Raw genomic sequence first — 26,847 nt, 5'->3', positions numbered from 1 at the left:
TCTCCTATACCCTGATGTGTGTGAGGTGCCCAGAGTTGAAGAGTCACTCACTCTGGCCACTCAGCAAGAGCAGGCACCCCAGGTGATGCCACGGTGCCTTTGGTTTTGCTGAACTTCCGTCTTCTCCTTGACTTCCCCTGAGCTGATGTCCTTGGAGGGAGGGAGAGACAGAGAGAGGAAGAGACATAGAGAGATAGAGACAGAGAAGGAGGAAGAGACAGAGGGGGAGAGAGAGAGAGGGTCTCTGCCCTCAGTTCCCAGCACTCCCTGAGCCACGTGGCCTGTGTGGCCACAGTGGCTCCTATGGGGCAGACTCTTCCTGCCTGCTCCCTGGCACATGTCCCCCAGGGTACCATGGGGCCCATGGGCTGGGGGAGCCTGGGGAGGAGCTATCTGGGCCGAGGTGCTGACTTGGGAAGGCCCAGCTGTATGCTGGAGGTCTGTTTGGTTTCATGCTCTGAGAAATGATGTTTAGTAAGTTACTGTCACTGTCCACAGACTAGTAGCAGCTCCTTGTGGGCTGGTAATAGAGAGGCTCTGGGTCAGGGTCAGGGGTTTGTGGGTGTTGGAAGGATGTCTCCTCTGTGCGCAGGGGAGCAGGTGCAGGTCATGGATCGTTTGTTTTTGTCCCAGGGGAGCACGGGCGCTGGTCACAACCAGGGCAGGCACCACGCAGCTGGAGTGTGGGGACCTGAGTCTGGTGCCACTGTTGCCTGTCCTGCTTCCTCTCTTGGGCCATCCTGGACACCAGGCAGCCTTCAGCTAAGGATTGGCCAGTCCTTGCCCGGGGTCAGGCTTGCCCTGGTGCTGATGCTCCAGCAGTGAGACCATGTGTGTGCTTTCCTCGAGGCCTCACCTGGCACACATGCCCACTGGTCTCTGCCCGTCCTCCTCACACTGACTGGGTAGAAACCCCGAGGAGCCCCTGGTGCTGGGGTCCTGTTGTTATCCCCTTTCCAAGCAAAGCCGTAAGTGCTATGTAGGTGGGTTAGGGGCCACATGGAAGAGCCCGAGGCAGCCTAGTCCATGAGGGGATCTGGTCCTCAGGATAGGCTGGGCATTGTGTCCTGTGCTGTGTTAGCTTTAATTATATGGGCAGTTAGAGCTGTAGATTATGAAAGTCAAGCAGTAGACATGTTCCTTAAAGCTTTGGAGAAATTGCATGCTATCAAGGGAAGGGACCTTAGGCAAAGCAGATCCCTGTTAATTGCATGAAACATTCAGCAGGAAGAAAAGCCATAATGTACATCACCCTGCAAAATGTTATGAAAACAGAAGTGACTAAGTATATAAATCTTTGTGGGCACATGATGAAGGTGCCACTTGCACCCCCAGCCTCTTGGACCCGCTTAAGGGACCCTCCTCACTGCCCATGGGAGCTCTGGGGAGTTGGGGCCAGCCCCGAGTTTGGGGACATGGGTGATGTTGCTGAGGGGCACCAGCCTGCTTCCCCACCCATGTCACTCAGCATCCCAGTGTCCTGTCTCTTGGAACTTGGGCCTGTGCCAAGCTCCTGGAGTCCTAGGTTGCTAGGCTTTCTGGGGACATGCATGGGCCATGTGGGGTGGGGCTGGAATAAAGGATGATGGGTGTCCCTGCCAACTTCCACTGATTGCCTATGTCTTGATTTTCTCTGTAGCATCCAACCTGAACTCCCTGCCAGCCCCTCCCACCAGCAAAGTGATCAAGACCCGATACCGCATCGTCAAGAAGACCCCGGTGTCTCCTTTCAACTCGGCCCCCTTCCCCCTGTCCCTGCCTGCCTGGCGGACTCGGCGGCTCTCTCTGTCCAGGTAGGAGGCCCTTGTCTGGGCTCCCATGGGCCTGGGGCCAGGCTGGTGGGGCTCCAAGGCCGCATGGTGGCCCTGAGGCCGGGAGGACTGATGTCGCCACTTGGAAGTGCTCGTTCTCCAGTTTGCTGGTTGGGGAATGAGCTAATCTTTCTGTTCAGCAATTTATGCTCCATATATTTGGCCAGCCTGTGTGCCGAATGCCCGTGCAGACACGTGCATGCAGACACATGCACATGCCCTTCCCTGTTCCTAGCAAGCTGTCAGCTGGCCTTGGAGGGCTCTCGTGTCCCTCAGGAAGAAACTAGTGAGAGGCTGGGGCCTGAGCAGACCCTTTTGGAACCTGTTGGCCTATCTTGCCATCCATATACTGACAAAGGGGGGAAGGGAGGCCACAGCCCTCCCCACACTGTCCGCACATGGCAGTCTTGCAGCCTCAGTGCATACTGCTTCTGGCTGAGAGTGTGCAGTGTGGGCCGCCACCTGAGACTGCCTGGCTCTGGGGCAGTGGTTAGAGGAGGTGTGGCCTGCCGGCCTCTGGAGATGTGTGGGCACTTACCCTGCCCCTGCAGTCCACGGCGCCCATTGCCCTCCTCCCTTACCACTAGGCCACAGTGAACTTGGCCCTGCCGCCTGCTTCTCTGGAGGCAGTAGCTGGAAGTATATTTTAAATTAATTTTATTGCACTTTTTGTAATATTTTTGTTTTAAATAGATTTATAAGCATCTGGGGGGCTATTCCTACAAATTTATGAAGATAATTTTCACTCTCTCGATAAGGTTAAATTTACACCTGCTATTTCCATGTTAATTCACAGTGCTAAGTGGGTCTAGTTTTCTTCTGTTCTTCTGTCTGGTGAGCACGGCCTTTCCTAATGCAATTTCCCCCTCACTAAATCACTGTGATCGGGAGTCAGGATCGAGCTAAATTAACTTAAATTAATTTACTTAATAAGAGCCCCAGATCATTGTGAATGAGTTTCCGATTTATCCGTTCTTGCTCCTGCCACCCCTCTTGCCATAGATATTCCAGCCCCACCTGCTGGCCAGGCCCTGCCTCTCCTAGGGGGTGGTCAGTGTTGGGGGAAACTTGTGAAGAGTGGCACCAGTGGGCCTTTCCTTCTAGCCTCTGAGCACCAGGAATGGTTAGGGATTAGGGCCTGATGGGGTCGCTGAGTGAAATGGGTGCCAGGCCTGGTGGGGCGAGGGTTCCTGGGGGAGGGTAGTGGCCACGTGCGCCCCCAGGCAGCACTGCCCTATACCTTTAGCAGAGCACTAAGTCCATTAGGTAGAGAGCAGCCTGGTCACGTGGAGCAGGTGGGAGCTGAGAGGGTGCCTATGTGCTGTGTGGGCAAGTATGTGGGTTTACACCTCGGGTCAGGTGGATGGGGTGGGCCATTGTGTGAGGCCCAGCTGCCAGCTGGGCATCACCACTGCTTCCCCCAAGCTCCTGCCTCAGCTGCCTTGCTGTCTGGATGCCCTGGCTCCATGTAGCTCCCCAGGGCTGTGCTGGGTGCCAGAAGGCTTGGCTCCTGCAGCCCTGGTGTGGCATTCAAGCCTCAGTACTGTCCCTGTGGAGGAAGCATGGTGGAGCCCACCCCAGGATGGCCATATGTTAACTAAGGGTATGTGTGGGGGGGTGTTCAGTGGGGCCTCCCTCTGGCCTGACTGCCTCACCCCAGGTCTGTCTGACCCGTCACCAGGTGCCCAGGACACGGCCTGAGCACAGAGCCCTGGACCCTTTTGAGGACCTGGCCCCTGGGCTTGGGCCTGCAGGGTAGGGTGGGTGGGGGGTGCCGAGGGCTGAGTGCCTGCCAATGGGCTGGGCTTACTTTGCCCAAGGTCACCTGTGTCCTGGCCAGGGCTGCCTTCTCAGCACAGTGGTTGCTTGCCAGCTGCCCAGCCCCGCTGTCAGGAGTGCACAGCTTGTTGAGGCAGCAGAAAGGGCCTGTCTCTGGGGCCAGTGGCCAGTCTGATGCCCACCCACCTGCGGCCTTCAGCTTCACCAGAGTGAGGCTCTGCGACCGACTGGCTTTGGCCGAGTCCTTGACCTCTGCCCTGTGCATCTGCAGGTTCCTCAGCTCTCCCCAGGCATTAGGAACGGCTGGGCCAGTGGTGAGACTCAGGCCAATGTGAGCCAAGGGCTGCTGCCATGAGAAAGCAGGGCTATCCTACCAGGCAGCCAGCCTGAACCTGGGGACTGAAGGCTCTTCTTGGACCTCCTGATCTGTACTCTCTTGGAGGGAGGACACCCCTGGAGGGGCCAGCAGGCAGACATAGGTGGAGGTGAGGCAGACAACACAGTCTCTGAGAGCAGCAGTGTTGGCATTGGTGGCCCTGGATCCCATTCTCCTGCAGATGCTCACTGAGTGAGTGTGCTCACTGCAGAGGAATGCTGTGTGTGCTTGGGGGTTGCCGTCTTGGGGGATCCCAGGATCCCTGGCATGTGTTGCACACTGTGTGACTCTGGGCAAGCGGGGAAGCCTTGGGGGTCGGGTGGGAGTTGCAGAGGCCCCCAGGCTGCTGCCTGGAGGACAGCTTGGAACAGCCAGGTATCCCTGTCAAGCCCTGCACCTAACAGCTGGTGGCTTTGACAAGCTCCTACCCTCCTGATGAGGGATCACGCACCCCCACATTGTGGTGGGGGGTCACCACACTTGATCCTGTACCTGAGGGACCTGGTGTTAGAAGGACTATGGAGGTGATAGAGCCACTGCCACACCCAGGGGCCTCACCCAGTGTCACCTTCCCCAGGGAGCTGGTGGCCTCCCTTTCAGGAAAGGCCTATTTCTTTTGAATGCTGTGAACTGTCACTTCATCCCTCCCTCTGCTGGTCCCCACTTGGCTGTGGCATGCGGGGGCACCAGTGCATTTCTGCCTTATGAGGTGGCTTTGTTCTTTTTCTCCTGACCGAGACAGAACCCTGTTCTCAGCCCCGTGTCAGTTTTGGCCCAACACGTGGGAAGCTACGTGGCAGCCTACATACTGGCTCCGGGGCCCACAGGTGGCTTGGCTGGGCCCCGAGGACTCCAGACCACTGCTGCCCAGAACTGGTCCTGGTGCTCGGGGATCTGTCAGACCCGGGCAGGGGCAGCAGAGGGCACCGCAAGGCTGAGGCTCATGATGAGTGAGGGTTTAATTTTTTTGTTTTAAGATTTGTGGATTTGCCTCTATCCTCGCTGGCTTCCAACTGGTTCATTAATCTTCACTGAAGCTGAAGTGTGACTTATATCCCTAAACTGCCTGTCGCTTTTTTTTTCTTTCCAAATTCATTTGATGTGAAAGTGAGAAATAAACAAGCCCTGTGCTGAAGCAGCTGCATCTGGAGGCTGTTCCTTGGGCTACAAATGGTGCTGTCACGGGACTACCGCTCGCTGGGCTGCCTTACTTTATCTTATTTTATTTTTGTGTCTGTGCGGTAAATCTTAAGTAATCTCTGGGCGGTTTGTTGAGTTTGGGCTGTGATTTTGAAGGTGTTGAAATGCTTCTCCAAAGTGACATCTCATTAAAGAGGAACTCAGCCCAAGGATGGCGAGTCCCCGCCGGGTGGCCAGGGTTCCCATGTGCTGCTTTCACGCCACTCCAGGCATGCCCATACAGCCTCCTCAGGCCCTGCTCTGACTCCTGTCCACCTCTGGTTCACACGCAGAGTGTGGGGCAACTCAGGCACCATAACAAACCGCAGGCTGGGTGGGTTCAAAAACGTGCTCATTTCTCATAGTTCTGGAGGCTGGAAGCCTGGGATCAGGGCACTCTGGTTGGTTCCTCTTCCAGCTGCATACTGCCCCCTTCTCGCTGTATCCCTTCCTGTGAGGACCCTAATCCTTCATGGGCCCACCCTCACCACCTCATCTAACCCTAGTTACCTCCAAAGGCCCCACCTCTAGATACCATCACATGTAAACATAGGAATTTGGGGGACACACCCATCAGTTCATAGCAGGGAGTATCCTGCTCATCCCCAGACCTGTCCTGACCAGGCCAGTGGAGTTGGAGCTCCTGCAGCCTGCTACCTGCTGTGGAGTTAGAGGAACTTGGGGTGAATCATTACATGGCCTGGTGGTGTGCACAGAGGCCCAGCAGGCTCTCCTCTGGTCCATGGGAGTAGCCAGGCACAGAGGGCTCCCCTAGCAGAGGAAGCATGCAGGCTCGGAGACCAAAAGCCTGGGCAGGAGGCAAAACAGAGTCAAGGAGAGGCTTGCCCAGGCTCTGGAACCCTCTAAGCAGCCCATGTTTGGCAGTGCTGGTTAACTAATGATGATCCTGGCTCAGCTCCTGCTCTGGGGGCACCCAGCTGCCCAGGGCCCTGCAGGTAGTCACCGCTGGACAACAGCCTGTCTGAAGCAGACCTTTGTGGCTTGTGGCCTGAGTAGACCGTGGGCTGCCCCCCTCCCCTCTCTGTGTCAGCACATTGTGGGGGCAATGCCCCATTGCCGCCGATCACCCCTCAGCTGCAGAAAAAGCTTCCCAGACAGTGAGGGGACTGCCATGGGGGAGGGTGTGTGAAGGAGAGTCAGGGCAGGCCCCATGTCAGGGAGCAGGGGAGGAAGGAGAACAGTTACCTGGGGCTCCTGGGCACAGTGTCTGTCCCTCTCCTAATAGTTTCTGGCGTTTAACTTTTTTTGGGGTAACTTTGTTTTGATACACTTTTCACTTCCAGAAAAGTTGCAAAAGCAGCACACACCTGCTCTGTATTCTTCACCTGGGTCACCCACTGGATACACCTGGTCCCTGCTGCTTTTCACACCCCATCTCTGTTCATGCATAACCATTTCTGGGTAGATTGGAGAATTGGTGCCCCTTGGAGCCTTACCACCTGGCTGCCCTGGCCACAGGTTTCTCTGCCTTGGGTGTTTGTGGGAGATGCGTCCGGCCTGTGTGTGCTCCTGGTTCTCATGGGCCTCATCCTGTCCCCTCATCCCCTGCTGCTTTGTATGTGTTATTTATTTACAGTTTATTCTGCAGGCTTAATCTGTTATCATTGTGATTCATTTTGAACCCTCAGTTTGTCCCCACCCTGGCCCTGGGTCCTTTCCATGTGGCACTGGCATTCTCTGAGCCCCCCTCACCTGCACAAGGGGTTCCCTGCTTCACCTAGTACTTCCCTCCTGCAGCCCACAACCAGCCATGTCTCTGCAGAACATGGTCCCCACAGGCAGGGGTAGTCCCACAATTGTGTCAATCCTCTCCATGACAATGGAGCTATTTCTGCTTTGAGTTAATAATGATGGACAAAGGCTGCCAGCGATGTGTGCACAGCTGTGCAGGCCCATGTTTGGTTTCTCTGCAGTCATGCCTGGGAGCAGAGTGCAGGGACCTGGGGCAGCAAAGTTTGACTTCATGTGGAGCTGCTGCTTCCCCACAGCCTTGGTGCCCTTTCTGTTCCCACTACAACATTTGGTGTTACCATCTCTTTAATTTTCATGTTCTCCATGTGTGGTGGCAGCTCATGGTTTTAATTTGTGTCTCCTTGATGACCAGTGATGTTGAATGCTCATCATGGCTTATTTAAGGCCATTCTTTGTCTTCTTCTGGGAAAGACTCTCAAGTCCTCTGCCCATCTTTAAATTGACAGTCTGTTTTTGGCAGGAGTGAATTTAACTTGTTGAGGGTGGTGCCCACCACCTCCTGTTCTGAGTCGGTCTCACTTTCTTGGATGGGGCCTAGTTTCCTGCCCAGGAGCCTGCTGGTGGGTGCAGGGTCTCAGTTCTCGGGGGGGGGGGGGGGGGGAGCGTGTGCCCTGTGGCTACCAAGGTCAAGGACCTCTCCCCTGGGGCTCTCACTTGACTCTGGTCTCTGCCAGCATCTCTGCGCTCCCAAAACGCTGGAGGCCACAGTGTCCCTGGGGGACTGGAGCCCAGAGGGAAGCCTGGCTATTCTGGGGTTCCGTGAGCCTGACCAGGGAGCGGGCTCCTGCTGCATGCTCTAGCCCAGGGCACACTTGCTGGGCCCCACCCTCTGCCCTTGCTCACATTTGTCCCTTATTAACCCAGGGCTTGGCCTGGTCAGAGCACAGCCTTTCCTCTGCCCATGGTGAGCTGGCCAAGAGCATCTATCCAGGGTCGCTAGGATGGAATTGGAGGAACTAGGTAAAGAACTCAGAGCAGGACTTTGACCTGAGGGTGACAAGGTGTCTGCGTCAGAGCTCTTGGGCCTGAGGCTTTGGCCAGAGGTGAGGGAGCACACGGTGGGCCCTGGTGGGCAGGCCCTGAGATGACCCCGAGTGGTGCTGAGGCTGGTCTCCTGGCAGGTTTTTGAGAGCCCTGTTTTATGGGAACCGGCAGTTACGGCTCCCCAAGTGCTGTAAAAGTTAATGTGATGGCCTCATGCACCGTGCTCATTTTTATAATTTTTTATTTTATGAAACAGGACAGGGAACTTAGTGACTTATTACTATTCATTTCGTTTCAATGCAGTAAATATTGATTCAGTTGGGGGTTTTCAATTTAAACTACTCGGCGATTATATAAAATATTACTGCCTGTGAGATTATGCTTACCGATCCCTTCGGCTGCTCATTAAGGAAGGAGTGCCGTGGCAGCCCCTCTGCCTCCATCATTGTAATAGATGGACTGAGCCACCATTCTGCATGGGAGGTGTGTGGATTCTGCCCATGGGGGCCTGACAGCGAGGATGCAACTCTTAATTTGGAAGTTAGTTCAAAGCACGCCCAGGTTATTTATTTATTTCTGTGTCTATGTGAAGCAGGGAGGGCTTTCCCTGCTGGCAGCAGGAACATCTGCCCTGCTCCTTGACAGGGTTTGGGGAGGGGCGGGGCTCGGTGGAGACATGGGGCCTTGATCCTACACCCCCTCAATGGTCTTCGAGATGAGGAAGGGGAACGAGGCTTGCCAGGGCACTGAGGCTGTCACTGTAAGGGACCCAGTCTCCCTCTGGAGCCTCGTCCAGAGGTTAGAGCTCAGGCCCTGGCTGGCAGAGAGCACCCTGCGTGTCGGGGTTCACCTGGTGCACAGACTGAGATGGGCCCTCTGCCTCCTTCCTCCTCTTGCAGTTCCTGAGGACCGTCTGTGCTCACTGTGAGACCAAACACCCACGGCTGAGGAAAGCAAGCAGAAGCTGCACCCCTCCCCACCCCCACCTCTGGCATCTGGTCCTTGGGAACCAAGTACCCTGGATCTGTTCTCTCATTTGGCCCCTGTCCCCACTGTGTGTGCAGCTCTAGGGTGGCCCTGTGTGGTGACAGAGTGTTACTGGAAAGGGGATCTGGACCTGCCTAGGGCCGGCCAGTAGTGTGTGGGTTCTTGACTTCATGCAGGGAATATTTCACAACACGAGTCCAGATGACTATGAGCTTTATTAAAGCTAGGACAGTAAGACAAGAAAGGGCTTAGCGTAGGAGAAGCAACAGGAGAGCCTAGGCTGGGCTGCCCGAGCTCTCTGGGAAGTCCCCAGAGGAAAGGAGGCCTGGGAACAGGTTCAGGGGACTAGCCTTCAACGAGCTGCCTCTGCCCATTGCTGCCCTGGTAGCAAGTCTCGTGGGGTCCCTTAGAGTTTAGGAGATGTGGGGCCTGTGCAGGAAGAAGAGGGGAGAGGGAATGGGGAAGGTGCTTCCCAGAGGGAGAGCCACCGGGTCCTTTGTCTTGAGGCTTTTATTTCTCTTGCAGGTGGGAATTCTAGGGGACGTCTCAGGAGAGGGTCTCAATAGAATATTCATCAGCTTTCCAGGTGTGTCCTTTCTGGGTCCTGGTCTCCACGGATTGGTCGGTGCCAGGGCAGGGCCATTAGTCAATGTATCTTGTCCTGAGGCAGCCACGTTCACTTGCCTGGTTTTACTGCTTTTCTGGGCCTGGAGTTGAAATACAAGTGAGGCCTAGGTGTTCTCTTTAGGGAGGAACACTCAGGGGGTCTAAACCACATGACCAGCAATAAGCTAGGGGAGGACAGGTTACTTTGGGGGCAAGGTTCTTGTTTTCCCAGTTTCTCCCCTTGCTAGGCATCCGGGGCTTCCTGCCCTGGTGAGTTTCTGTACCTGGGCCACCAAACACAAACCATTTACTCTCAAGTGCCCTTGGTTTAGGGAAGATAGGTTTTCCTAGGTGGCTGCAAACTGCTGTCTAACAATCTGTCTCAGTTTCCCTGTTCCACTTGTCCTGGCTCACTGGCCTGTCTCACTGGTAGGTAGGAGGTGCCTGGAAGAACTAGGCCTAAGGCCGCTCTGCCTGCCTGGCCTCGACTCTATCACAGGTCCCTGCTGGGACAGTCCCCGCTGTCTGGCCCACCCCCCAGCCCTGCTGGTCTCTGGAGTCTGTGAGTGTCTCTCAGGCCCTTGAGCCTTTGTCCCTCCTTCAGGCTCTGCCCTGCCTTTTCTGCCACTGCCTCCTGTCCCCTGGGCAGAGGCAGGTGGTGAGGGTCCTGCCGCTGTTCTCTTCAGCCTGCGCAGCCCTACTGCACAGGGACCCTGAGCCTGGGCCAGGCCTGTCTCACCTGTGGTGCATTGTATCTTTTTTTTAAAAAATGTGGCTTTTAAAATTTACTTAAATTATGATGTTTCTATTGACGTCAGAGAGAGGATGGGAGAGAGAGAGCTAGAAACATCAATGATGACAGAGAATCATCGATCAGTCGCCTCTTGCACACCCCCTACTGGGGATCGAACCCACAACCTGGGCGTGTACCCTGACCAGGAATCAAACCATGACCTCCAGGTTGATAGGTCAACACTCAACCACTGAGCAACACTGGCCGGGCCACACTGAGCCTTGATCTGCCTGACATGCAGATGGCTTCTTTGCCCTTAATGAGTTGGCTTGAGTGGCTGAGGTCTGCTCAGCAGCCTTCAGGCCAGCCCTTGGTAGGAGGGGGTCAGGCAGGCATGCACCTCACATAGGCCTGACTCCTTTTGGGCAAAAGCTGAGGGGATAGGACCATGCAGGGCCCTATAAGACACAGCCACCACCACGGCAAAACCTTAGGGCATGGCGTGGCCTCCCTGTGGGCCAGCAGATAGGCCGGGTGGGATGTTTCCTAACAAGACTAGAACAGAGGTGAGGAACCTTTTTTCTGCCATGGGCCATTTGGATATTTATAATCTCCAAGGGCCATACAAAATTATCAACTTAAAAATTAGCCTGCTGTATTTGGTCAAACATTTAATTAACTCACCTCTAATGTGATGGCTGGAACTGCGGTTGCCTTGGCAGGGCCAGACCAAATGATTTCTCAGGCTGTATGTGGCCCATGGGCTGGACGTTCCCCACCCCTGGACTAGAAGTTCATCCCTTTGGTTTGCTCGGGAGAAGCTTTGACCTGAAAACAGCAAGACTGTTGAGAAGGGAGCCTCAAAAGGTTCCCTTCAGGTTTTCCTTTGGAACTTGTGGAAGATTGCCTTCAGGTTGACCCCGTGTCCCTGGCCACACTTTGCTAGCACCATGGGCTCTTGTGTGACCATGTTGGTGCCCCTGGATGTCCCTGGAAATTATGGGCAGGTGAAGCTGAAAATACTGCCTCTGACAAGAAGAAATAAAATGTTCTTGTCACCCAGTGGTACCTGGGTGTCTTACACAGTCCAACACCATTTTAAATACACTTTTATCCTGGTTTTAGAGGTGGTAGCAAAGCAGCATTCAGATAATCAATATCCCATTTAACTCTTTGCATATATCAGCCCACCAGCCTGATCTCACCCCAAAACTTTATTCCCCCTTAGGGTTGGGCCAGAGCTCTGCAGTTGGTGGGGGAAGCGTTGTCCCAGAAGCCTGGGGGCATAGGAAAATGGGCTCCCTCTGTCAGCTATGGGGTCTGGGAGGACTCAGCCACAGAGGACCAAAGCCCAAGGCTCCTGAAAGCAAGTCCTCTCTCAGGCCCTGGCCAGCCTCAGGTAGCCTGGCCACTGCCGCGTCCCAGGATGCATTTCCTGGTGCCATTCCTGGATTCTCTGGCCAGGAGGCCCCCAAGGAGGCGCTAGGCTGTGGGGGTTGTCCATCCCCTGCCATGGCTATGGCTCTTTACCCTTACTCCTCTCTCCCAACTCTCCACTTTCCCTATGTACTTGCCTCACCTCACCTGGCCACCGTGTTATTGTGATCTCCTCCACCCCCACCCTTCAGGGGGTTCCTCCCTTTCCATTGTGGGCTCCGACCAGGGTCAGGGTTGCTGAAAGGCTGCCAGAGGGTCTCTCCAGCCACTTTATGTATAGCCCTGGGATATGGTTCAGGAATTGTAGGGATGTCTGAGGGGTGTTTTGTTTAAATGTTTGTCCCCAGGTGGGTGGCAACTGCAGTTGCAGATACCTCTATGTGGGGACAGGCCAACTGACCCCTGCCTGCCCTTCCTCCAGCTACCCTCAGCTGGCAGGGCAATTACCTCAGCCAGTTGGAACCCCGACCCCAGCTCCTGCTAAGCGTGGCTCTGGACCAAACAGAGAGCTAGCAGGCAGGTGCAGAGCGGTTTTATTTTCCTCTGACTTTCCTCGAAGTCAGCAAGGTTTCTGTGGCTGTCCCACCCACTCCCCAGAGTAAGGAGTACCGGTTTAATTTGCGGTTAGATGTCTGTTAAGATTGCGTCCACTTCCCAAGTCAGCACTTAATTGTCAAGGCGCTTGATTTAACAGCGTGGGAGCCTCCACCGGAAAAATGGCTTGAATAAATCACCGCCTGACGCCAGAAAATAGATATAATCTCAGCATTAACTACATTAATAGTAGCAGGAGCCGAATTAAAAAGGCCATAAAGCATAGGCAGGGGAGCATAAATTATGGCCGGGGCACTGTCCCCTCTGTGATCCAGGCTTGCTTGGGGGTGGGGCAAGGGCAGACCGCATCTCCCGATTCCTGTACCCCTTGCGTACCCCTTGCCGGCCAGAGCCCCGCCCACCTCGTCCCAACCCTGCCCCCACCTGAGGGTGTGCTGCATGGGGCTGGGCAGGGTGTGCATGTGGGTGGCCCTGGCCTGCGCCTCCCTGCCCAGCCCTGCTTGGTCCAGGCCCAGGATGCTGGGGTTGCCTGTGCCCCTCTGCCTCCTGGGCTTCCTGAAGAATTCAACACCTTGCAGCGCTAGCTTCCACTCACCCCGCGCTAGTGCCTACTTGGGGCTGGGCTTTGGCAGAGTGTTTTCCACCCAGACCATCCTTTGCCCAGTAGGTGCCAGCTGCGTGTCATCCACGGCAGTATGTTTCTACCAGTTCTGCCTCCATCTCCTCCCTCCCACAAATGGCCTTTGCCCTCTGTTGTCTGCAGCCTGGAAGACTTCTTGGAGGAGGAGAAGACTTTTGGCCTGTCAGTTAGGTAGACATAACTTGATCACCATTTGGGTCCCACATCGGGCCTGCTGTTGAAATCGCTCCTCTTCATCTTTTTTTTTTTTTTGTCTACCCCAGTGAGATCCATTCATCCAGGACAGGCCTGTTCTGGTCTGGTGTTCAGGGGGCCCAAGGGCTTCAGAGCCAGGTGAGCGCCTTCTGCAGGGCTGGTTTGCATCTTCTCATATCCCCCTCAGTGTTAACCACCACTGCCAGGAACTTCTCAGCAACTTAGAGAGCAAAGCTCTCCAGTTTAATTTCTTTTTTTTTCTTTTGTGTTTTTAAAAAAAATATATCTTTATTGATTTCAGAGAGAGGAAGGGAGAGGGAGAGAGAGAGTGATAGAAACATCAGTGATTAGAGAGTCATTGGTGGAGGCGACAATCTGGGCATGTGCCCTGACCGGGAATCAAACCTCGATCTCCTGGATCCTAGGTCAGTGCTCATCTGCTGAGCCACGCCCGGTCGGGCCAGTTTAATTTCAGTGTTATTCATATTCTTTTCAAGTTCAACATTTATTATGCTTACTGTTCACTTGCCTCTGGTATGTTTCTTACATGTTTGCAAGACTCTAGATATTCTGTGTGTCACCCTTTCGTTGTAGACTATTCTTTTTCTTCACCTTCAGTTTTGCCTTTCAGTTTTGTAAGAATTTTTAACAGAATTTTTATTTTTCTGTGTACTTAAATCTGTCACTCTTTTAATGCAGTGTATTGATTTGCTTAGAACAGAGCCCCCCCAGGATTATGTAAGTTCAATTATATTTCCTTTTAGTGCTCTGGCTTCAAGTTTTACATTTAAAATTTTAATCTACTGGGAATTTATTTGGGGACATAGTGTAAGATTAAAGTTCAAATTAAATTTTGTAAAATGGTTACCTGGTTGTCTTAGGACCATTTATTAAATATTCAGGCTCTTCCCCATTGTTTAAAAATGCTACTTTTATCATGTACAAATGCTTGTTCTTGAATTCAGCTTCCTCTTTGATTTCCCTTTGCAAAACTCTCGTGGTTTGTATCTTCAGGGGTCAGTTCTGTGGATTTTTATCTTGTATACACACCACTCTGTCACATACCCCTGGCTTGGACTGCCCTCAGCTGGGCCGCATCCAGGGGCTGGAGCCCCTCATGACACACACATAGGCATGACCATCCTAGGGGGTCACCAGGGAGGTTGAGGTTGGAGAGGTCATACTGCTCCAGGTGGAGGGAGGCACGAGCAGAGCAGATGGTGGCCGTGGCTGTGGGGCTGGAACCTGGCCAGTGCAGCTGAGGGTGGCGGGCATGGGACAGAGCTGGAGAAATGGGGTACAGGCAGCCAAGCCCCTCCAGCTGGAGCAGTGGGAAGACACCAGGGCCCAGCAAGGGAGGGGTTGGTCCAGGTGGAGTCAGGTTGGGTGGGCACCTTAGCTAACAGCACAGAGTGTGAGGGCAGAGGCCCAGAGATGGGTCACCAAGCAGATAAAAGGAGGACTCTCAAAGGAGCTCAAGGCACTTGCTGCCAGAGGTCACAGTCACAGGGTTTTTCCAGGAGCCTTGGGCCACCAGGGCTCAGCAAGGTGCTCTCTGGGTTGGGTCCCCGAATCCCTGGTGATAAGAGTCAGAACAGGACACAAGTCATCTGGATGGAGGGCACAGAAGGGGTTGCTATGTGGACAGGTATGCAGGCTGAAGGGGTGGCAGGAAGTCCAGCTTTGACGGTCCAGCCTGAGGGCGTATCCCTAGGTTTCAGGCTGGAATGTGGAGGGAGGGTGGAGGCTCAGCCTGTAGCTGAAGCTGGGTATTGGGGACGATGCCCTGTGGGATCCTCAGGCTGTGCTGTTTTTGGTAGGGCAGGTACAGGACAGGACCAACTTCTGGCACACATCTCCCACAGGGACTGTCACCCAGGATCTAGGTAGCCAGGTATAGCCTGGACCTCCTGAGGTCTTCCCAGAGAACTCTGGGCAGGAGCTGCCTGACTTGTCCATCCAATGGCTTGTCCCCAGTGCGGAACACCTGCCAGAGAGGGTCCTGGGGGCCAGGGTTCAGATGGGTGGGCTGCCTCAGGAGCTTACATTTCAGGGTCAGGGGGATGGTCAGTTGCAGGGCTGGATGGGGATGGGGGACAGAGAGACAGAGGATAGAGAGGGAGAGGAGGGGGTGATGGAGAGAGATGGGGCAAGGGAGCAGAGGAGGGGCCAGCCCTGCTCATCAGCTGTCACAGGCTGAGGGGGTCCTGGGCTGACAACCCAACCTGGAGGGTGACACCTGGACACAATGGATTGAGGGTCCCACCCCAGTCCTGGGCCCCCAGCCCTCTGCCCCTCAAGCTGAACTCTGCACTCCCTAGCAGGGCCATTAAGGCCCAATAATACCTGTTTTTTGCAGCTAACATACAAAACACCAATAGCTTCAGCTGAAATGGATTTTTTTAAAGTGTCATTTTATGGAGAATTTTACTTTCCATCTTGTTGTTTATTAGGCTCTTAAAGGGAAAGCTTGTAATGCATCCATTGATCGAAATACCAATTGAATAGATGTGAGCACATAAAATAGTCCAACCCCTCATGACGGAGCCACAGTGTGTGTGATGGACGCAGCACAATTAGTGTCACCCACCAGCTTGTAGCTGCTCAGGGCATCCAGAGTCATTTTGTTCATTACCTAGGAGAGATGGGGTGTGGGGGAACTCCCTCGGGAAGGAGTGGCACCTGAGAGAGCCTTCAGGTGACCTGCGGGGCCAGCCCCTTCACCCTCCTATTTCACTCTCTGTGCTCAGCCTCCCAAGTCAGTCCCACATTCCCCCAGGCCTCAGCTCCCAGCAGTCAGCCTGCCTCTGCCCCAAGGTGGCAGGAAAGAGCAGGAGGCAGGAGGTGGGCACAGGGTGGGTGGCCCCACCCCCCAGAGCTGGCTATGAGCCACATTCAGGAGTGAGACCAGGTAGCCACAACCACCATGAGACCTACACTGTCGCCTCTGTCCCCGATCGCTGAGCCTCGTTTCTCAGGCCCCTGTGGAGTCTGCTCTAGCCACCCCCATGTCACTTCCGCATTCTGGCGGCCCCTCTCACCTCCCATGCTGCTGGCCCTGCGCACCTGAGGAGCTTTGTCTCTCTCCCTCCAGACCCCAGAACCTTCTGTGAGCATCTGCCCTACAGACCACCCTCCATGCCTGGGGGCCCTCCTGAGGTGAAGGGTCCTGTACTGGGCTGGCCTTAAGCTGGAGTGTCTAAGAGGAGTGCAGGGCTGGCTCTGGGCTTGAGCACTTACTTCTCTGACAGGCAGAGTGGGCACAGACTGCACTGGCCCTGGGGCTGGGCTCAGGAGCAGGGGAGGGATGGGGGCAGGGGGCCGTCAGCGTTTCTGTGGAAAGCGCACTTAAGCTGTGTGCAGCCTGTCACGGTGGCGGCTGGGCCTGACCTACTTGGAATTTGCTGTGCAGAGCCGCCTCCCGGCTGCTTCTGCTGACAGTGCACTCCCTGCTCGCCTCAAAGCTTCGCAGAATCGTGCTCCATTTCCTGAAAAATGCTTCCCCGGTTGTTTTCTCTGCTCCCCAGCCAGCCTGCCTGCCTCCTGCCCCGTATGCACTGCCTGGGCATCCTGGTCTGGAGGCTGATGGGTCCCTAGTGACTCATTGACCCTGCCCCAGCCGAGGGGGGTCAGAGGTTGAATTCTATCCAGGAGCACCTGTAGCACTGGGTCTCCCCACATGCAGCCGAGGCCTCAGTCCACCCACCACCACACTTGTGCGAAGGGGTTCACTGCAGGAAAGCAGCACCTCTTGTGTGGGTACAAGGTCTCTGGCCCTGGACGCAGGTCTGTGCCCAGCCTTTGAGCAGCCCCTGGGCCTGATCTTGCCCCCAGGAGGAGGGTCCATGCCCTCTCTGGTCCACAAGAAGTGTACCAGGCTGCGGTTGGGGCTGGGCGCACTGTGCCATGAAATGCCTTGGGAACCTCAGGATTGAATAAGCAGAGCTTGAGTGTCCGGGGTTGGCCTTCAAAGCCCTTGGAGGGTGGGGCAGGCCTGGCACAGTGGGCACTCTTGGCATCTGCCAGAGGTGTGCCCTGCATACCCTACCCTGGTCCCTGGCTTGTCAGGGAAAGCCTTCCTCTGTCTTGCCCAGTTCCTGACCCCTTCCTCTGGGTCTCTTTTCCCTGGTATCTTCCAATTCCACTTCCTGGCATGGCCCCGCCTGGCCCCACTGATGTCCTCACACCTGGGCACGGCAGGTCAGAGGGGCTGCAGTGGGCAGAGCCCTTGGTCAGCAGGATGGCCTCGGGCCAGGAACTTTCCAGCTGCTCCCCATGGAGCAGACACATGGACAGCTTTTTCTTTTAAACCTACTTTTGTGGTATGTGTGTCTTTCTCCCCATTACTACCACTTTCCATTTAAAATGTTATCTCCCCCCACCCATACTTTGTGCCTCCCCCCAGGGGAGGGGAGCCTAGCCCTCACCCTGGTGTAGTCAAGGTTATGGTGATAAATCCTGGGGCATTGTCACTTCTATTCGGAGTAAATTGGCTGGCCGCTTTTGGGCTGAAGGAAAGATAATTTGCTGTAGTATTTCAAATGGATTAGAAATGGATTTGAAGGGAAAGTTCATGCCTCCCATTACAAAGGCGAGAAAGAGGACCGTCTTAAGGCACGGCTCCCTCCCTGCCCTTCATTATCCACGCTTAATACCTTTCCTATTTTCCAGCGTTAATGAAATTTCCTGGCGGTGTGGGCCCACTGGACGGATGGGAGAAGCCTTTAGATCTGAGGCTCCTGTTGTAGAAAAGGAATTACCAGGCCCGTGGGCGAGGGCAGAAGTGTTCTCCAGGTCCTTGGCCCTGCTATTATCTCATTAATTTTATCCCCTCTTCTCAGTATAGTTCGTTTCCAAAGGCTGTCCTCTCCATTAGGGTAACAATTTACTGGAGTGCTGTGACACCCATGGCAATGCGACGCTACCAGGCGTTTGGGGCGGATGGCTCCAGCCCACCATTCCGGCTCCTGCCTGCTCAGCGCCTGCCCTGCCACAGGTCTAAAGTCAGGGACCAGCCAGGGTGAGGGAAGAACACAGGTGGTTCTGTGCACCTGCAGACTAGTCTTGTTTTCCATGGGCAGGTGGGCTCTTCCCTGAGGCCCTGACCAACCCTCCCCAAGTTCTGTGGGTACGTCCACCTCTCCTCCAAGCAGCCCCATGACACCATGCAGGAATGCAATCTCCCCCAATGACCCTGGAGGATTGGGATCCCGAGGCTCTCAGGGGCTTGTCAGGCTCGAGTTGGGCCAGCTGTGGTGGCTGCTGGCCTGGGCTCAGCTCTGGGCTGTGGGTACTAGGACTCAGGCCAAGCTATGCCCTGAGAACAGTGGCCACAGCTCCTGCAGAGGGTCCAGAGCCACCTCTGTGCCCCTAGTGTTGATAGGGTTCTGCGGTGAGGGGCTGTGCAGGAGAAGACCCCTACCAGCCCTGCCCTTCTCTCCTCACACCTTGGCCTGGCCTAACGTCTGAGAACAGCCTGGAGGTCTGTCTGCCTCCCCCAGAGGGTGCCCACCCACCCCCGCCCTGCTGCTCAGATGTGCCCTGTGTGGAGCAGCTGGCGTGCATCGGGCAGGGACAGCCTGGGCCATCCCGGGCCCCTGGGTGGGACTTGTTTCCTCCAAGATTGGTGCTTGTGAACTTGAATTTTAATTAAGGGAAACTGGGTTAAGTGCTTTCGGGCGGGTGGCCTCCTGTGCTGCCTGCCTGGTGTTTGTACTTACACTGCAGCTTCTGGTCCCCTGGTGCCAGCTCCCTTGCACACGTTATTTTTCCAGTGGGCCTTTGGAGGCTGTAGGCTGGGGAGAATTACCCCCAGCTTGTAGAGGGAGAGACCGAGGCCCAGTGGGGCCACAGGGCTGCATGGTGGGGGTGGCGGCTGTGCCCAAGAGCAGGGCTACTGAACCCAGCACCTCATTTCTGGGTGAGTGCACCTGGGTGCCTGGGTGCTAGGACACCCTGAGGCCTGCCTGTCCCCACTGTACTTATCAGAGCTTTGTCTAGGGGTACCCCTTCCTGGCCTTGGATGGCCAGGAAAGGGCCTCCTACTGCCTAACGTAGAGTTGAGGGTCCATGTGCAGAAATGTGGGGGCCTCAGCATGAGCGCCCAGGACAGGCTCAGCAAGGCCTGGTCCCCATCCTCACCTCGCCACCTCAGCCTGTTTCCCTGCAGGGCCCGAATGGAGGCTGTCTAGAGGAGGATGTGCACAAAGAGACAGCTTTACTCCTTTGCCCAGACTTTCCAGTGGGGAGCAGGGGGCTCAGTGGTAATAGTATTATGAACAGAGTCTGAGCTGATAAGGAATTAAGCTCAATTTGCATAAACAAATTACTGCTGACATTTGTCCTGAGGGGTGTGCCCCACACCCTTCTGGAGTCATGAGGCTGACTGGTCTTTACACTGGACACCCCCATCCCCTCATCTGTCCATGTGACAGCTGGGGGAGCTGGTCAGGCAGGCAGGACAGTTCCAGGGCCACTGTCAGTGCCACTGAGGGGCCTGGGGCTGATCCCACTGAGGGGACCATGGTGTCTGCAGGGGCGTCTGTAAGTGAGGGTGTCAGGGGCCTCCTCCCAGGGCTAAGGCTGTCATGTCTCAGGAGTGTGCATGTTGGAGGAGGAGGCTTGTTCCCTCCCCGTGATCCTTCAGAAGCTCTTACGGTCCCAGACTGCTTGGTGGGGTTGGGGGCACCACCGCCTGTGCCATGGGGGCAGGGGAACAGAGGTCTCCTGCCTGGGGCCCTGGAGCCTGGCTGACTGGCATCTCCCTGTGTCTGTAGGTCCCCGGTGCTGAATCGCCTGCGCCCTGCCCGAGGGGGTGGAAGAGTCCAGCCCTGCTCTCCTCGGTGGCGGGACAGAGGCCTCCGCTGCATTGGAGGGGTGTTCTACAGGGTGTCGGCCAATAAGCTCTCCAAGACCTACTGCCGGCCCAGTGGCGATGGGGCCAGCAGGCCCCTCCGCGCAGGTGAGGCTCCCTGGTAGTGGGATCAGGAGGTCCCAGCCCTAACTCCCTAGATGCTCCCAGGAGCCCATCTGAATGAGCACTCCCCAAATAGGTCGTGTCCCAGCCAGTGCTCATTCACTCTTCAGTGCCTCAGTCGCTGCCCTGATTTTCAGCTAGGGTGGTAGAGCAGGTTGGGCACCGATAGGGAGGCCCTGTGGGCTCTGTGCCCCCAGGGAAGGCCCCCTCCAGCAGGTGACAGCTCTTACTTGGCTGAGTGGCCCCTGATTTTTACGTGTTTCGCACTTGGACAAAGGAGATGAGCCAGGTATGGTAAACAGGGCCAGGTGAGTGAACACCTGGGGCCACGACACCCAGAATCGCATTGGCAACACCTCCCAACTGTGTCAGGAGGCGGCTGCCACCACCACACGGGCCCCTGTGGCCAGGGGAAACAGGCTGAGTAGGAGGAAATGCTTTGGACTTGCTTATTGTACAAATTATCTAGAAAAATATTTTGGTTTCAGTCCAATTTTGCCCTCTTTTTATCTGTCAAAAAAAGGGGCAAGATTGCAGGTGGTGTGGAATTGCAGAGGCCCAGCAACCCCCAGCCCCAGCTCCACCACCCAAAGGAACAAGATGGGGAAGATGCCTGAGTGCCCCCCAAACCCCTCCCCTGCCTTCCACGCTCCCAGGGCATCTGTGGGACTCAGGCGCCTGCTACCCTCTTCTAGGCAGGGAGCATTATGCTCCCCAGGAGAGGCAGTAGGTGCTTGGGAGCCCATGGCTCAGCTCTACCCATATGCCTCAGTTTCCCCATCCTTTTACTCAGGGGAAGAGCAGGTGTAGGGTGCTGGCCAGGCCTCCTCACAGGGCCCTCTCGAGGCTCAGCCCCGCAGATACTGTGCTGGGTCAGGACGGGCCCCTCTACCACTAGCAGGTACCACTCTGGTTGCCTCTGACCCCAGAGCTCAAAGTCCTGTGGCATCCATACTCATAGTACATGGGTCCCCACACACAGCCAGTGGCATCTCGGAAGGCAGGGGTCTCAGACCCTTCTCCGTCCACTGCCTCCCCCTGAATGAAGCAGAGCCCTCCCTGCCTGCTGCTCCCCCTGAGGCGGGCTCCTCCTAGGGTGATGGAGCCACAGAGGGCTGGCTCAGGGGCCGCTCTGCAGGGTGATGTCTGGTTAGCCCCTGTGGTGGCCTCTCTGTGGGTTGACCCGGCTGGCCCCAGTCTCCCCTGGGGCCTCCTTGGCAAAGAGCACACCTGGCACTGGCTGGCCTCACCCTCCTGTTTGTTGTCCTCCCCTGACCCCCACGTTGACCTGGTTGGCTGACAGGACCCAGGCTCTGCTCCCCACCATCCTCACTGGGGCCTGGATGGAGCTCACTGTCCAGCAGACAGGATGCCCTATCTGCTGACATTTCCTTCGCTGGGCACATCATGGGGTCACCATGCCCACCCACGCCAGCCTCAGTGATCTGGGTGCTGCTTACTCAAACCAGGTCTTAGGGACTCCTCCCTGGCCAGACATGACAATGACCACCCTGGGCTCAGGTGTGGTTGTGGTTTAGGGCCATCATGGCCCTGGGTGGGGACCTGCTGCCCACATACCTTGGCTGCATGGGGACCACTTCCACATGGACCCCAATCCCAGGTGGGCTGTGTGGGCCCATGGGGGTGGAGCTGCACCTGCCCCCCGGCTTCTCACATCCCCTCATGTCCCTTCTCATCTGCTGGCATCCATGGCAAGAAGAGGTGCTTGGAGGCTGGAAAGGAAGAGGTGGGTTTGCACTCAGGCCTCCTCACAGACAGCTGTGTGGGGCTAGAGCTGCCTGCTGGGCCCTGAGTCCAACCCTAGGGAGAGCCCCAGTTGTTGCCTGGGGGGTGGCAGTAAGAGCAGACGGGAGAGGCCAGAATCAGGGGCCACTGTAGGGGTTCTCCCTTCCTCCCCAGCACAGCAGCCTGTGAGGAGGCGTGAGTGCCAACCCACCTCTTCTCCAGCCTCCAGGCACCTCTCCTGCCATGGAAACCAGAGGATGAGAAGGAACATGTGGGGACATGAGAAGCTGGGGGGCGAGTACAGCTCCACCACTATGGGGCAGATGCCATGCTGAGTTTGCTCTTCTGCAAGTGCTGAGCTCCAGAACCTCCCCTCCCTCCCCTCTTCTCCCACCCCTAGCCTTCAGGCAATAAAGTGAGGACAGGGGTCTGGGGCAGCTGGGTCCCAGGAGGCCTTCTTCCAACAGACCTGCTCCAGCAGGCTATAGCTGCCACCGTCCTAACCAGCCTTGGTAGCCTCTGAGAGGCAGTCCTGGGGGTCAGCTCTCCCAACCTCAGGGCTAGGGCAGAGGGGATGGGGACAGGACAGGACAGAGCCAGAGTCCACTGGGGCTCTACCCTCTACACCAGCACCGATGCCTGGACTCACCGTGAGGAGGGTGAATTGCTGCCCCTGTCGCTGGGTCTGCTGGCCAGTGGCCCACTTAGATGAATAGTAATTAAATAAGTTTTCTCCTCTGGTGTCAGAGGAACTTTGACTTCAGCAAGAAAGTGCAGCCCTCCTTGGACCTTTCTTCTCCTGGCCCCTCCTGGCCTCCAGGGCTTCTCGAGGACTCAGCTCCTGGTGAGGTGTTGGAGCTGTCCCAGGCTTTTGGGAGAAGAGAGTGCAGACCCTCAGGGCCATGGCTTCCTGGGGGCAGTCCTCAGCTTCCCTGAACCCTGGGACCAGGCCCTTCCCTCCCAGGTCCAAGGCCTACTCACCAAAGGGCACAACCCTGAGACCTCGCCCCACATGCTTTGCCCGGAGACCTGGGTGCGTTAGGTGTGGGCTCTGACAGGAGCTCCACTGGGCCTTGCGAATGTCACAGCCCAAGAATCTGTTGGTCGCTGTGGTGTAGCAGAAGCCCCAGTCCACCTGCCAGAGCCACCTTGCTCGGCCTGGGCTGCAGGGCTGGCCCCAACACCCCAGAACAAGGCAGACGTGGCATCACTTCCCTGCTGCTATGGCCACCACGTGCCCCTGGGCAGATCTAGGGTCTGTGTGCCTCTTCTCACCTGTGACCTGTAACATGCTGATCCCACTATGGCTGCTGCAAGGTCGCCTCTCTACAGCCTGCACCCCACTCACTGCCTCTCTCCCTTCCAGATGCCGCTTCCTGGGACTCCCTCTGTCACTGGGGCCAGACCAGGGTGTCAGTCTTCTTCCCAAGGGGTTGCACAGTCAGGACAGCAGTCCTCAGACCCAGAGCCCTGTCAGAGCAGAGACACTGCCTGGGCAGGGGACTGACAGTGGGGGTGGAGCTGTGGCTGCCATGTCTATTTTGGGAAGATCCCTGGGAAGTGCAAGTTCTCTCGAAGGTTCAGCACCTCCTGCTCCCAGGTTGGGGGTTTCAGCTGAACTTTTCAGCACCTCTCAGCGCCTTCTCAGCCTCTGTTCAAGCCAGCTACTTTACATGCATTTTTTAACACTGCAAAACATTTGAAAAGGTGCCTCCTGTTCCTGGCAAAACTCCCACGTGAGCCCCACACTGGCATTTTTTTAAGAGCAAAAAGTGGAAAGGGTAATAAATCTGCCCCTCCCCCCCCAAAGCCAGACCTGGGCACCACAGTCTGACATGTGAACACGTGATGATAGCAGTCCCTGGCAGGAGCAGATGGTGCCACAGCATCTTTGGCAGCATCTTTGACAGCCCAGGAACCACGATCACTGACAGCTATCAAATTGCACTCTGTCACCCACAGGCTGGCAGGTGCATGGTACCACGTGCCACCTGGACCGGCCCCACTGCTGCCCCCAGGACTGATGTCCCCACCCTGGGAACCGTGACTCCACTGTGGCCTGGGGCTGCCCTAAGACAACCCCCTCCCTGCTCACCCCTCACACCAAGAGCCCCTCTGCCCACCCCCCAGCCTCTTGCACCATAACCAGCCTGGCTGCCATGCAGAGCACTTCCCTCCCATTGGGGGTCCTGCTCTTCAGCCTTGGAGACACTCTTTTTTTTTTTTTAGTTATAATTTAATCCTTTTTTTTTTTTTTTTTTTAATTATTCTTATTGAAAGAATTACAGATGTCTCCCTTTTTCCCCCATTGACCCCCTCTACCCCACACCTACCCTGGAGACACCTTTTGATTTGATTTGATTTGATTTGATTGATTGATCGATTTTTAAATATCTTTATTGATTTCAGAGAGAGGGAAGGAAAGGGAGCGAAAGAGATAGAAACATCAATGATGAGACAGTCATTGATCGAGCCCACAACCCGGGCATGTGCCCTGACCGAGAATTGAACCCTGATCGCCTGGATCCTAGGTTGACGCTCAACCGCTGAGCCACGCCCAGCCAGGCTGATTTGATTTATTTTTAAATATTTTTTATTAATTTTCGAGAGAGTAGAAGGGAGAAGGAGGGAGAGAGGGAGAGAAACATTGATGTGAGAGAAACATGGATTGACTGCCTCCTACATGCCCCCTACCAGGGATCAAGCCCACAGCCCTGAGCATGTGCCCTGACCAGGAAACCAACCAGCAACATTTTGGTGCACGGGACAATGCCGAACCAACTGAGCCACGCTAGCCGGGCTTGGGGACACCCTTTTTTTAAACTTGAAGAGACTGAGACTCAGAGGGGGCAGACACTGACGGGTGTAGCTTCAGCGGGCAGTGAAGGCCAGGCCTGGAAAGGGCACACAGAGTGCCCAAGGTGAGGTCAGGGCTTAGTGGCCAATAGGATGTTTGAGATCCAGCCTGTGGGAGACAAGGGAGTTTGGGTTTGGACAGGCCTTGTGGCATGTCAAAGCTTATGTGACCGGATCTGGAGCTCAGGAGCTGGGCAGAGGCAATGGGCCCTGGGAAAGGTCACCCTGGGGAGAGCAAAAGGCAGGAGCAGTCGCCATGTGGTTCTGATGGGGCAGCTCAGGGCCAGGAAGCTTGGGGACGGCCCTTTAAAGCTAGGATGCTTTGTTATTGCCGTAGGTCCCTAGAATTTCTGAGTGATGTCACTTCTGCCTCCTACCACAGGATCCATTTCAGCAGTTGCCTATGGGAAATTGGATCTGGTCTGGGAAGGGCTGTGTGTGTGTGTGTGTGTGTGTGTGTGTGTGTGTGTGTGAGTGTGAGAGAGAGAGAGAGAGAGAGAGAGAGCGAGCTGGGAACTTGGTGGCCATCTGGAGGCTTTTGCCCTGTCCTGCCTTCCTTAGCAAGTGTTCTTGTGTCTAAAAGGCAGGCAGGGGCTTTATATTAGTCTGGACCCGCCTCCTGCAAGGTGAGTTTACACCCACACAGGACAGTACTGCCTTCATCCCTGGTCCCATTGGAACCCCAGCTGCCCTGGCTGTGAGCTTCCCCTGCTGCTTCCTTCCTGTCACTATTGTCCTTTGAGAGCAGCTTCCCTTTGGGCCACCAGGTCCTGGGAGCCAGACATGCTTTCAGAGCCTCTCCAGCATGGTGGACACGGCTCCCTGCCGAGCCTGGGCTCGGGGATGTCAGGCTGTGGCCACATACTTCTCTCTTCCTTTTTATTTCACACCCTTTAAACACATAAGACCGGTCTTGGCTCCTGTGAAGCCAGGGGGCATCTCCAGGACCCACTCAGGTCACGTATCCCTGGGCTCTGCTCCAGGCAAAGTGGGTGGCAGGGAGGCCTGCCCTGAGGTGAGCCCTGGGGCCAGCAACCAGTGTGGCCTTGGGGGAGCGCTTGTCCCTGTGGGACACCTTGGCAGTTTACCTGTAGGGGGCGGGAGGTGGCCCAGCAACTCCCCTCCCTCAGCATCGTGTCCCTGAGGGGCCTGGAAGGGACCCAGCCCGGGGAGGGTGGGGGGGGTCTCTTGGAGGGGCAGCAATGCCTGAGCTGCGGGTGGAGCCCCCAAGCTTGTGAGCAGGCAGACCCCAGGGCGATGGCCTGGCCCGACCTGGTCTCTCCCCACAGGCCGGCTGGACCCCGCTAGCAGTTGCAGCCGCTCCCTGGCCAGGTAGGTCCCGGGGCTGTGTGGGGGCGGGCGTGGGCCTGCGCCCCGGGTCTCACCCTCGCTCCCCCCCGCTGTCTGCAGCCGGGCCGTGCAGCGCAGCCTGGCCATCGTGAGGCAGGCCCGGCAGAGGCGGCGCCGGACGGAGCAGGAGTACTGCATGTACTACAACCGCTTCGGCCGGTGCAACCGTGGCGAGCGCTGCCCCTACATCCACGACCCAGAGAAGGTGGCCGTGTGCACCAGGTGACCTACCCGGGGGCCTCCAGGGTGGGCTGGCGTGGGATCTGCCCCGGTCTCACCAGCCCCTTCGAACTCTCTTCACCATTTGCACAGGTTTGTTCGGGGCACGTGCAAGAAGACAGATGGGACCTGCCCCTTCTCCCACCAAGTCTCCAAAGAGAAGGTGAGTGCCAGCTCAGTGGGTGCCTGGGCGTGTTCCTAGCGGATGGTACCCCTGAAGTTTTTCTTGGGCTCGGGACACACAGTCTCTGGTCCCCTGGCATCCGTGAGGAGCTGGGTGTATGACCTGAAGGCTCTGCTCCTCCATCCCCACCTGGCGCTGTTCAGTTCAGCTGTCTCTCACCCTAGCCGACCTGGAGGGTATCCACATGCCACACAGGAGGCCTCCACCCCTGCCTCTTACTGCCAGTAGCCCACAAGTGCCCTTGCTGTGTAGGGTGCAGGCCCAGGATTGGCAAGGGACAGCCATGTGACATGGGTGTGCTGAAAGGCCCATGGACAGGGAGGAGCCCAGCTGGGCCCTCTGGAACCAGGCCCCCACCCCGTGGGTCGAGGTGAATCGACCCCATCATACAGGTTCCCCTGTGGGGGCAGAGCCAGGGCAGGGCTTGTGATCCCAGCATGTGCTGGGAGCTCTGAGGTCGG

General features: G+C 56.3%; 1 protein-coding gene across 1 annotated transcript in view; it reads left to right on the top strand.

Moving 5' to 3' along the window:
• The window catches only part of ZC3H3 (zinc finger CCCH-type containing 3), a 67,813-nt gene that overhangs the window by 24,229 nt on the left and 16,737 nt on the right, over positions 1-26,847 (top strand). Inside the window, 5 exon segments of the mRNA XM_087825530.1 lie at positions 1,640-1,793; positions 19,832-20,016; positions 25,923-25,965; positions 26,044-26,205; positions 26,296-26,365. Of these exon segments, the coding sequence (XP_087681656.1) occupies positions 1,640-1,793; positions 19,832-20,016; positions 25,923-25,965; positions 26,044-26,205; positions 26,296-26,365 (614 nt within the window).

Source organism: Miniopterus natalensis, chromosome 16 (assembly GCF_054644295.1).
Source record: "Miniopterus natalensis isolate mMinNat1 chromosome 16, mMinNat1.hap1, whole genome shotgun sequence".
Taxonomy (NCBI): Eukaryota; Metazoa; Chordata; class Mammalia; order Chiroptera; family Miniopteridae; genus Miniopterus; species Miniopterus natalensis.
The sequence above is the reverse complement of the archived record's forward strand: the minus strand, read 5'-3'. Positions and strand labels throughout refer to the sequence as shown.